Here is a 12,739-nt window from a genome sequence, read left to right as displayed (position 1 = left end):
TGATTATATATTATATTATAATTATGTTATAATATATTACATATATTATAATTTAATTATGACATAGTATATATATATATATTTCTCCCTTTTTTTCTCCTTTATCAATCAAGTAGATTCCTACTTTCTCTTTTCCTTCAGCTAGTCCTTTTCATTAATTTTTAATTGTCATTTTTGTGTCCCTTTCAAAAATGATTTCTCTCTTTCTATTTATTTTAGATGTTCATTCTTTGATTTCTTTGCAATATAGAAGTAGTATTGCTAGATCAAAAGGTATACACAATTTTATAGCCCTTTGGGTATAGTTCCAAATTGCTCTCCAGATATATCCTCTCTTATTGACCTTTTATCATTGTATTTGCCTGAAATCTCCTTGTGTCCATGCTCTCCCACTCCTCCAGGTGTTAGTCATCCCCAGAGGTTTCAACTCTCCACTCCCAGAGTGCAGCTCCTTCCTTCCCACTTCTTCCCTTTTCAATATTTTCCCTCCTCATTTCTTACTCCCATAGGTTCTTTTTTTTTTTTTTAAGACTTCAGAAGTCAGCTTTCCATCACTGCTGACCTTGCTGCATCACTCACTCCTTTTTCTCTCTATATATTCCCCTCTACCCTCTCATGTTATAATGTAGTCCTACAAAAGAAGCATTTACCTGTAATTAGGGAGTTGTCAGGTTCTGTTCATAATGTCCCTTTCTCTACCTGATGGTCACTTTTACCACTATCTTCTTGAGTACATTTAGAAACTTGTTTCAGTCTGTTGTTGTTGGGGATCTCTATTTATTTACTCTTCCTACATGTCTGTTGTTTGGTAGTTTGAGAAGCAAATTATCTCTTTGATTCTGGCTTTCTTTCTCAGAATTCTTTTATTATTGAGTATCTATCCTTTTCCTATATAGTTAAACTCAAATTGGTTAGATAGGTTAATCTGGGCTGCATGCTGAACTCCAATGCTCTTCTAAATACATTATTGACAGTTGTCACTTCACATAAATGGATCATTCTGTATGTTTTTACATAATATGAATTTGCCCATAGATATGGGAAAGGGAAGAATGGAACCATGAGCTATTGGAAGAGGGGGTTGCATATGGTTCAAGACGAAGTTGGGGTTGAAGATAAAGAAACAACAGCAAGAGGAAGAACTTGTGGGACCATGTGGAATTCTGGTCAGAACTGAGAGGAAGAATACGTGGCAGAACATTACATGTAGGCTGGATACAGAATAGACAGGTGAAGATGAGCCAGGACAGACACATGATATGTGAAAGCATACAGAGAAAAGACATAAGATGACTAAATATGTAGGGTAAATGGGCAGAATGGGCCAAAGATTTCCTTTTTTGGTATTGGATGTCTCAAGTCAAATCTCCATCCAGTGGGCTGCTGATTTCACTTGGAGGGTTTTTTAAGGTGTTTATTTTTAAAGTCTTTTTGGAGGGAGAGTAGGAGATTATGGAGCTGTGGGACTGAGGAGCAGGAGTGGAGAAAGAGCACAGTTCTGTACAGTAAAGATAAAGTGGATTTTTTTTAGGGGAAATGCAGATTTCTTTCCGAATTCTTTAGTAAAGTCAAATTTGTATAATGCAAATTTATATAAAGTGAAAACTGCTTGTATTGTATTCTCTCAATCAATTAACCAAGATTTATTAAGCACCTGGCACTCTGCTAAGCTCTGGAGATACAAAAAGAGACGAGATAGATTCTGTCTTCAAGGAGCATTATGATCATATGGAAGGGACAGCATGCTATATATAATATATATATATACATATTTATATGTGTGTGTGTGTATACACACAAAAACATGTATACAAAGCAATCTATGTACAGTATGAATAGAAAGTACAATTAGAAGGGGTTAGGAAAGGCTTATTATAGATGAGGTTTTGGTTGGGACTTAAAAGAAGCCAGAGAATTAGTAGTCAGAGTAGAGATAGGAGACCATTCCAGGCATGAAGACAATCAGAAAAAAAATGCCTGAAACTAAGAGTTGAGTTGTTGATTGGAGGATGGACTGAAGTAGGAAGAGACTTAGCAGCAAATAGTCTACTATTTGATCTTATATTTGAATCTGAAGACCTTTCTCCTGATAGATTGCAGAACTTATTGTTTCTGAATTGAAGTGTTAACTAGTGTGTCTTGGAGTTTACAGCCTTGGATTTGTTTATTTGTTTGTTTGTTTTTGATGGATGTGATATGTGAATTCTTTCCTTTGGAATTTTATTTTCTACACTCAGAAGTTTGAAAAGTTCCATTATTTCCTTTGTTATGGTGTCAATAGTTTTTGTCCTGGTGTATTTTTTGGGGAGATTTATAATCCTTAGGTTATCTCTATGCATTCTATCTTTGAGATTCCCCATATTTTACTTGTATAGTAAGTATAATCTCTTTGAATGTTCTTATTTTTTTTCTCCTCTTCTTCTGGTAGTTTTTTACTTATATGTTTTTACATTCCCAGTGTATTGTTCTCTTTGTTTCTTTGGTGAGGTTTGCCATTGTAGATTGAAGTTTTTCTGTTCTGCTCATCATTTGTGCTATACAGGACAAAAATTCTCATTTTTCTTTTAAACAACTAAGGAACAATGTGTTGTGATTCTGTGTTGTCTTCAAATTCTACAGAGTCCTCTGTCTCATTAAATGTTGGATCAGTTTCCTACATTTTTCAGTATTTAATCATAGATGCCTAAAGCAGTTTACTAGATCTAGATGTCACATTTCTTTCTGCTATTATTGTTTTTCCTATTGATTTTTCTATGTTCAAGGTCTTTGAGATTATTTTCTTCCTGAAATCTTTGGTATTTTCAGGGTTTTTTTTACTCTTTTTTAAAAAAATATTTTTCCTCTTTTCTTTCCCCCAATCACTGTTTTTGTTTTTTGTTTTGTTGGTTTTTTTTTTTTTTTTTGAGAGTGTGAGGAGAGCTAGATCTTAAAGCATCTCAGTCTCCTCCCATATTTGGAAATTCACAGTTCCCCAATGTAGGTCTCCACCCCCAAATGACTTTTGGGTAGTCAGAACTGACCCCAACTAAATACTGTGCTCTTTCTTCCTCTCACTCTAATCCTTAGTTCTCTGGCCTAGCCCTAGAGGTTAAGCCTTGTTTTTTTCCTTAGCACTAGCAATTTAGGTCTTGTTTTCCCCAAAAAACTATAATTGAGAACTTTGTGGCACTAGGAGTTTCAGGTTGCAGCCCCTGGCAGGGTTTTGCTCCTAAAAGACTGTGGTCAAGCTGGTTGTTGAGGTCTACTTTCTTGCCTAGAACTAAGGAATCTATGGCATTAGAAGAAAGGAGGGCATCACTTAGTTGCCTTTGTATTCCTAAAAGTAGGCATAGAAAGGTAATAATCAACTTATATTCTACTCTGGTCAGAGCACATCTGGAGCATTGTGTTCAGTTTTGCAGATCACATTTTAGGACCCTAACAGGATGAGGAGGAGCCAAAGGTTGGCAATCAGAATAGAGAAGAACGGCATATGAAGATCAATGAAAGGAAATAGGAATGTTTAACTTGAAGAACAGAAGATTTGAGGGAAAGGGAAGAAATGATAGCTATGATAGTAAACATTTGTTAAGCAACATTCTATATGCCAAGATCTGAGGAGACAAATAAGAAAAAGAGAAAATCCCTCTCCTCAAAGAACTTACAATCTAATAAAGAAAAACAATACACAAAAAGAAGTTTGAAAGTACCAAAGGGGAAGGGACATGTTTAAGGAGTTGAAACTAAGCAGAACAGCTGGTGGGAAATGAAAAGCTGGCTGGCAATTCTGAGTCCTCTATAAAGGGAGCTTTGAGGGGAGTTTTTTTGCTCTTCCCTCCAGCCCTGAATTCCAAGGGAAGAGGCAACTGAAGAGTTCTCAATACCAAAGCTGGAGTAGTATCCATGTTGATAAGGTTTCAGGTGGTTAGCCTGGGGGGATGTGTGATATTTCAAGAGAGCTATTTTAAGGGCTGTCATTTGGAAGAGAGATTAAAATACTTCTGCTTGGCATCAAAGTGTAAAACAAGAGTGATGGCAGAAATTGTTAGGAAATTTAATCTTGATGTGTGTGTGTGTTGGGGGGAATTTCTAACAATTAGAGTTTTCCCAAAGTTGAATGGACACCTTAGGAAGTAATGAATTTCTCCACACTGAAGGTCTTCAGACTAAGACTGCATGACCATTGACCTGGTATATTATAGTGATAATGGCCACTGACGTCACTTTCAGTCCCATAAGTCTGTTCCCCGTGGATCATCCTCATATGCTTTACTTTCTCTAACTAAACTTACTTATTTATCATTTCCCTAATCTTATGATTCCATCTCTTTCTTGTGCTTTTGTTAGCTATCTCCAAATCTAAATACACTTCCTTTCCATAGCTTCTTTTTAGAATCTCTGTCTTTATCAAGAGTCAGCTGAGATATTACTTCCTACAAGAAACCTTTGTTCTCGCCACACGTGTGTGTGTGTGTGTGTGTGTTTGTATATATAAATGTGTGTATATCTGTATTATGTATATATGTACACACATACACATACATACATATTAGCCAAATTCCACATTATCTCTTCATACATCCCCCATCTCCTATAAAATATAAACAACTTAAGAGCAGAGACTAATTTTTGTTTTATCTTCTTTTCAAATCTACCCCACTCTACCCTAGCATAGTGTCTTGAACATAAGAAAAGCTTTATTGATGATTAATAGTAGATTGAAAGGTTAGGTAGAAGTAGTATATTGATTCAACCAAAAATGTGAATATTGAAACATATGGGAAAGGGCATGAGAACTTTTTGGAATTAAAAAAATATTCCAGCAGGGCAATGAACCAGACACAAAAATTCCTCCCTTTCTGGTCACATAAGCAGTTCTTGTGAATCTGGCCTTTCTCCCCTTTCCTTTTGGAAGGGACCACCCATGCATCTGAGTAAGGTTTTTTTCAATAACAGAAGCCAAACATGGCTCAGTATAGTTATATTCATAGGGTCATGGGATCAAAAACTGGAAGAGATTTTAGAGAATCTCTAGGCTGGAAATGTCAAACCTAACTAGAAGAGGATCCCTACTGGAGGCATATTAACTTAGAAACCCACAAATTGAGGTTATTGATGTTGTATTGTATTTTTATTTATTTTGTTAAACATTTCCCAATTGCATTTTGATATGGTTTGGGCTGGACTCCCATTTGGCCAGTGAGTTTGATACCTCTAATCTAGACCAACTCCCTCATTTTAATTATGGGAAACTGAGGCCCAAGGAAGCAATGCCTCATTTGAGTAAGTAGCAGCACTATGATTTAAGCTGCAGAGCCTCTGCTTTTAATGTCATTGCTCTTCCCATTCCACAGCCATGTTTCAGAAACTGGGGAATTTTTAGGAACTTAGTCCGAGGTCTTGTGCTCCAGCCTCCAGCCACCACAAAGGTAGGAGATAGAATGAATCTGTCTGGCTGAGTTTGTCCCAGCTTATAAGCAGTGTACTGAGTATAAGCCAATCATTTTATCACTAGGGAACCATTATTCATCTTAATTTTGATTGATTCAATCATACTGAAATAGAGAACTATTAAGCATCATGCTAAACTGTCTTATCAAGTCCACTGAGTTAGCACCTTGTAAGAATCCTTGTTTCAAGTACAGAGTTCTGGCCCATAACATTTGGGGAAAATTTAATAACTAGAATAAAAAATAAATTAATAAAAGCAAAAATAACTAAAAATGCAATAAACTGGAGATATTAATATGTAGCTTTCTGTGTCCTTCTGTGCCCTTTAGAGGACTCTTTTTCTATTTGAGTTCAGTACTACTAACTGTGAACAATGAGAGGTGAGGTCTTTGCCCAGGGTCATATAGTATGTGTCAGAGGCAAGATTTTGGCTCCTGTTTTCCTGGCTGTCTCTATACACTGCCTTTAAATGTTTATGTAGTAAGCACTAATTACAATGCTTATTGAATGGGAGAACATAGCTTGGGTGTTTTGGTCATTTTTTTTTCTTTTAATTTTCAGAAATACCAGAAACGGTTCAACCAAGTGCCATAAGCAGGACAGCTGGTCTCTATGCTTTACCCCAAATCAAAAGACAATTGAAGAATGAAGATTGCTACCATGGAAAACTAAGTCGGAAAGCAGCAGAAAGCCTCTTAATTAAGGATGGGGATTTTTTGGTTCGAGAAAGTGTAACATCACCTGGTCAATATGTATTGAGTGGCTTACAAGGAGGTCAGGCAAAACACCTTCTACTGGTGGACCCTGAAGGCAAGGTATAAGCAATTTTTCTTTACAAACAGCATCTTGAAAATAATACTGGTAAAGACTGTCTGAATGTTTGGAATTCAGGAAGGTTCAATATGCATATTAATTTTTTGTTCAGTTTTTGAAAAAGTTCAATAGGTCTTTTAATTCTTGGAACTTGGGATGGGATCTGAAACAATTTATTCCCCTGAATAGTGGAGGGAAAGAAAACTTTCTTCCTCTTTCTGGCTGCCTATTTCAGTCTTATTTTCAACAAGAAAAAAAACAAATATTCAACAACAAGCATTTATAAAGCACTTACTATATTCAAAGCAGACAAGGGAAAGGCCCTGCCCTCAAAAGTCTTACAAGTTAAAAAATACCTATTTTATGCAAGATTATATTGATATATATGAGTGGAAAAATTATCTTTACTATTTCTCTCCCCAACTTCATCCCCATCAAAAAAAAGTGTGAGGATTCATTAACAACAAGGAGGATCAAAGATAGTCTAATGGCAAACATGCATTTGCTTTAGTTTTGAAAGATGGGGAAGAATTCAACCAATGAAGGTGGGGAGTGAACCTCCCCAACGTAACTTATGCCAAGTCACAGAGGTATGAGATGAGAAAGCAGAGGATATTTGAGGGACAGAGGTAGTCATTTGTCTGGAGCATAGAGTTCACTGAGAAACATATTATAAAATAATGCTAGATATCTAGGGTGATGGCAGATTATAGAGTCTTTAATGCCCAGTATATGAGTTCAGTTTAACTCAACGAACATAGGGATTCACTGAAGATTTTTGAACAAAGGAGAAACATGATCATAACTGTGTGGTGTTTTTTTTTTTTTTTAAAGACCATTCCAGTAGTGATATGAAGCATGAATTAAAGTGGTTAGATAGCATAGAAGGGAATATTGATAAGGGAGGTATTTCAGTATTTCAAGTGTATGGAAATCAGGCCCTGTACTAGGGTAGTGGTTGTAGGAATAGAGAAGAGGCAATGAATGTGAGAGAAATTGCAAAGATAGATTCCTTGGTAATTGACTGAGAAAGAAGGAATTAGGAAGAGGCTAAGATAATTCTAAAGTTATGAACATATCAGACCTGTGAATGGCAGCACTAGAAGAAAAATAGCAAAGTCAGAAGGAAGAACAGTTTGTAGGAAATGATAACAGGTCCAGTTTGGATATGTTGGACTTGAGAGATATTGATTGCTTTCCTGATAAAGATATTTTGGGTAATTGGAGCTTTCACTCAGAAGATTGGTCAAGACTACAGATCTAGAACTGGTCATTATGTGCATAAGAATACTGCGATTGAAGTCCTTGGAATGAATGGTAGCACTGAGGAAGCAAGTATATATAGAGAAAAGAAGTGGAGGGTAGAGAAGAGGAAAGGGAGGGAAGAGGAGAAGGGAGGAGAAGAAATGAGAGAGGAGGATGGGGAGGGGATAGAGAAGAAGGAAATAAAGGGGAGAGAAGAAGAGAACTAAAGAGAGGAAGAGAAGAGAGTGAGAAGAAGAGAGGAGAGGGGAGGGGAGGAGTGACTTGCTTGAAGGTACACAAGAAATCACTGTGACAAGATTTCACACCAGGTCCTCTGAACTATGGTGCTTTCTATACCCAATTGCCTCCCCTGAAGTACAGAGAGGTTCAGGAGGATGAGGACTGGGAAAAGGCCATCAAATTTAGTGATTAGGAATTTATTCATGCTTTTTGAGAAACTTGATCATAAGAGAAAAAAAGAGATAGTGTGAGTAGTGGGGAAATGGGTGGCATTGGGTACAGATAATTTTTATGCAATGTTTAGCAATAAAGGAAAGAGAGAGTAGGATGATAGCTAGTCAGATAGCTTTTTTTAAGATGGGAGAAACAAGAGCATTATTTGTAGGCAGATGGAGAAGGAGAAATTGAAGATGCTTGAGAGAAGAAGTAATATTTGGAATAAAGTCTTAGTGGAAGAGGGAAGGGAATCAGAGGTACAGAGAAAGGAATTAGTGAACAGTGGGGTGATGATACTGAGAAGTTATGAGGAATGGTGAAGAGAAACTGGAGTTTCATGTTAGATGACCTTTGGGGATCTAAGTATGGGGGAAAGAGGTAGGGTTGAAGTTAAAAGGAGAGGAAAGATTTAGAACAGTTTCTTTTGGGTAAAGAGACAGAGTTCATAAAGGTAAAGTTGAAGGACTATTGAGTAGCAACAAAGGTTATATATAATGAATAAGTAATAAATGAAGGCCAGTTTCTCATTCTGAAGAGATAAACAACTGAGCATGAATTGGAGACTAGAAAAGTGAAGTGTAGATATAAGCACTCTGCTTTTAAAAGCCTAGCACAAAAGGGTAGGGGTTGCAATCTATACCATTCAATTTCTTCACTGTTGATAAAATAAAATCCAAGTTCCAAAAAAGGCTCATGAACCCATCAGGTTGGATCTGGGAACTCTAGATCTCCACAACTCCAGATCTCTTCTCCTCTCTTCTCATCTCCTCTCCACTCTTCTTCTCTCCTCTCCTTTCCTCTCCTCTCCTCTTTTCTTTTTTTCCTCTCCTCTCCACTCTTCTCTTCTCTTCTTTCCTCTCCTCTCCTCTTTTCTCCCCTCTTTTTCTCTCCTCTTCTCTTTCTTCTGTTTCGTTCTTCTCTACCCCCATCCCACTCTCCTCTCTTATATTTTTTCTTTCCTCCTCCCTATATATTTTTGTCCTCAGTGATCTCATTCATCTCAAGGGCTTTCTTTAATCACACTCTCCTTATGCACATGATGACCAGATCTAGATCTCTAGTTCTGGCAATTCTTCTGAGTGAAAGATTTCCAAGTCCAAATACCCAAGACGAACCTCTAACATGAAGTTTGTAAATTGCTGGTTGATTTTGTCCCTCAGGACAACAAAACATATATTTTAGGGAAAGTTTTTATCATTCATTTTGATATAATTATTTTTTTTCTTTTCAAGAGAGCTATTACAAACTAACCTAGAATCCTTTGTACTTTCTTTACAAGGTGAGGACCAAAGATCATGTATTTGATAATGTGGGTCACCTCATTCGCTATCACATGGAGAATAGTCTGCCGATCATCTCTTCTGGAAGTGAAGTAAGCCTTAGACAGCCAGTAAGAAAAGAGAATCAAAAAGGCCATTTCCAGCCCTACAAATGACAGCATTGGAATTCCATGACCCTGAAATGCAAACCTATGACAGAAAGATGGATTACATAATCTCAAACTTTGTTTCTAAGTAGAAGAGAGCCCTGTCAACCACACCTTTTAAAAGGCAGTATGGAAGAGGTGTCCTTCTTTGAAGCCTAAAGCTTAATCATTGGAAAATGAAAAAATAAAATAAAATCAGAAGGAGAGAAAACAATCTGCCCATTTGGGAAAGAAAATGAAAGCATGCACAGATGTCACTTTTAAGATCACACAGCATGGATAACAAGCTGAAAGCACAGTTAAACCACCACATGCAAAAGATAACTTGAATGAACTGTTGAGACAGTTGTATGTGCCTTTTGACTCGAGATAATTGGGACATTTTCATTTTGTTGGAGAGATTTTAAGTGTTTTTGCATTCTAGTCATGTAAAACCATTTGCCAAAACAAAACATTTTGTCTTGCTAAGAAAAAAAAAACTGTTATTTGCTTAATAGTTACTGACTTTAATTTCTTTTTTTGCTTTTAGCAGCACTTTAAAAAGCAACATTTAAAATTAATTAGATACTTAATACAAGCTGTGTCCACAAAAGTGAGTGAAGTGGGGGGGATCAATCTTTCCCACTTGCTGTTGGTTAAGGCAACACTATGCCCTGTAGAATCAGTATTTCCAGGTCTTTGCTGTGCAGTCATATTGTAGAAACAAATGATGCAAAGTTGGATAGATTAAATCTGTAGAGCTTTTAGATTTAAGCATATTTCCTAAAATTTTGCCTAGATAATTCTATAAAATCAGGAATATTTTGGGGAGGAGGTGGCCTTTCTCTTCATACCTAGTTTGGGTTTACAAGATGGCAAACAAATGTTTTTGGTAAGGTACAAATCAATCTGCGTGTATGTGGAAGCCAGCATCTCAACATCTGTTTCTACTCTTTTGGGGGAAACTTTTGCTTCCAGCTTTGTTTCAGGACATTTATTTGAAGTGTAAGACAGAGCATGGGATGGGGAGGAGCCCAATGATTGGCTGTCAGTGAGCCTTGCATTGTTATTGGTGGGGTTTTTTGGTCTGGACCTGTTATTTTATTGGAACTCCTAATATGGAAACTCTCCCAACCAATGCAGACAAATAACTCATCTGTCGCTTACAGTTTTTGAGAGTTGTCTGGCACACTGAGCAGTTAAGTGATTTGCTCATCGTCACATAGTTAATATGTGCCAGGGTAAGGCTAAATCAAGGTCTTCCTAAGTCCAAGGTTGGCCCTCCTTCCACTATGTCCCACTGACTCTTTGTAGTGAATCACATTATCTACCTTTTCCATTTCTGAGAAGACAAATAACAGAGAAGATGGAAAAAGCTTAAAGTCAAACACTTGGAAAAGATTGACCCTTCCCATAGGCTATAGCAGAAACCTCATTGAACTGAGAGACAGATTTGAATAGTAGGCCCAGTTTTGCCACTGAATAACACTGTGCACATAGGTAAATCTCTGATTCTCTCTGGATTTGAGTTTGTCAGTTTTTAAAACGAGGGGGTGGGGATTAGACTAGAGGAGTTCTAAAATCCCTTCCAGTTCTAAAAGCCTATGATTCTTTGCATAACATTTTTAAAAAAATAATTAGATCAGTGTTGACAACAGACCAGATAATTCAGGCTATAAGTACTTTCCCCTCTTTAATCCACTGTGTTTGTCCCCATAAAGTGTGAAAGAGAATTGAGATAGTCTTTCAGATAATTTAAGCCCAAACCACTTTTTGCCTAAAGAATGAAGATAATCATGGCAAGAACAGATTATTTTTATTGAATTGTCAGATAATTGTCTCAATTCTCTACTCTAGTTTTCACAATTTAAATTCTATAACAAATTGTTTTACTCTGAGTTACCTGGATAGTTGCCTTAACCTCACTGCATTTGGGCTGTAGCGATGCAGCTTTGCAATTGTGAAATATTTACTAAGGTTTAAACAAAATACTAAGATTAAATTTTTAAAAAAGTAAATGAGGAATCATTTTTTGCATAGAAATAATCAGAGATGATGCATGTTAGTTTCTACATTTTTTAATGTCCTGCATATAATTTTACTACAACTGCCAATGAATCTTTGGGTATGCTTGTTTTCTTTTTACAAGTAGGTAATATTTTAAACTCAATTTTTGCATATGATCAATTCTTGATTATCTGTGCCAATAAAGGGGAGTATGGGTATGGATAATGGAAAACTGTTAATAATCCAGCTACTTTTAAAAAGTCTGCCTCAGATTTGCTGGTTAAGGGGAATGGGGCATTGGTAGCTGGACAGTAAGAGAGCAACTCCCAATACAAAGAGATGTAGATAAATTGTAGTTGATTGTAATGTGACTCAAACTGGTAGACTAGCTGAATGAGCAAGTAATACATTTGAAAAGAAATTCACATTAAAAAGAGTTGATTGCATGCTGTACATTTTAATCTATATTCCCTTCTCTTTGCCTTGAACTGGCTTATGAACACATGTAAATGACTTTTTTAAAAAAAGAAACAAATAAATATTAGTATTGGTTTGTGACAATACATACTATAGACCTGGCATTTCTGCTTCAAGGGGCTGATAATGGATAAAGTGCTGGAACAGGGATAATTAATAGAAAATTCTCATTGGGTCTATGGATAAATTTCAGGGGATCTCTGAACTTGGACAGAAAAAAGATTCTTTTTATTTTCATTAACCTCTACCATTAGCATTTCCTTCAATTATGGAAACTTTAAAAATATACATTATTCTGAGAAGGGGCCAAAGTCTTTACCCAACTTCTCAGTTTTGAGTCCATGACACAAAATAAGGAGAAGAGCTCCTTCTTTAGAGAATCAAGTTCTATAAAGTCTTTCTGTTCCTCTAATGCCTTATTATGCTATGTGAGTGACTCTGAATTCTTTAAATCAAATAAAATAATAACTGTAAAGCACTTACCATAATTTCTGAAACATAGTACTGTGTAAATGTTAGCTATTATTGAATACTCAAGCAATAGAGTACAAGCTGTGACAATACACATAAAACCAGACAATGCCTATTCTGTAACAACTATCCTAGCTAAGTAGGTACGAGATATCACCAGAAAGTTGGTCACCAAATAAGAAAATTTTGTAGCTAAAGGGATTCCTCAAATATATAGGAATTTCAAATGGCCCAAAGTCCTTTGTGGGTCCCATTTGGCCTTTATGGAAAAGATGGCAAAAGTGGGTTGGGAGGAGGAGAGAGGATAATACGGTTCTTAGACTGCCTACAATCATCATTTTAATTGTTGATACCCCAATTGTTCATCAAACAAAAAGTGAATTAACACTGAAGGTTTGCCATTACCTTCTCCAGCTCCTTTTACAAATGAAGAAA

The 12,739-nt window shown here is 36.4% G+C and overlaps 1 protein-coding gene across 1 annotated transcript in view; it reads left to right on the top strand.

Moving 5' to 3' along the window:
• Positions 1 to 12,311, top strand: part of SHC4 (SHC adaptor protein 4) — a 160,798-nt gene extending 148,487 nt beyond the window's left edge. The window contains exons 11-12 of the mRNA XM_051980618.1: positions 5,992 to 6,245; positions 9,224 to 12,311. Of these exons, the coding sequence (XP_051836578.1) occupies positions 5,992 to 6,245; positions 9,224 to 9,379 (410 nt within the window). The 3' untranslated portion in view covers positions 9,380 to 12,311. The remainder of the gene's footprint in view (positions 1 to 5,991; positions 6,246 to 9,223) is intronic.
• Positions 12,312 to 12,739: the final 428 nt, after the last annotated feature.

This window comes from Antechinus flavipes, chromosome 2 (genome assembly GCF_016432865.1).
Source record: "Antechinus flavipes isolate AdamAnt ecotype Samford, QLD, Australia chromosome 2, AdamAnt_v2, whole genome shotgun sequence".
In the NCBI taxonomy this organism is placed as follows: Eukaryota; Metazoa; Chordata; class Mammalia; order Dasyuromorphia; family Dasyuridae; genus Antechinus; species Antechinus flavipes.
This window is presented reverse-complemented; position numbering and strand designations above follow the sequence as displayed.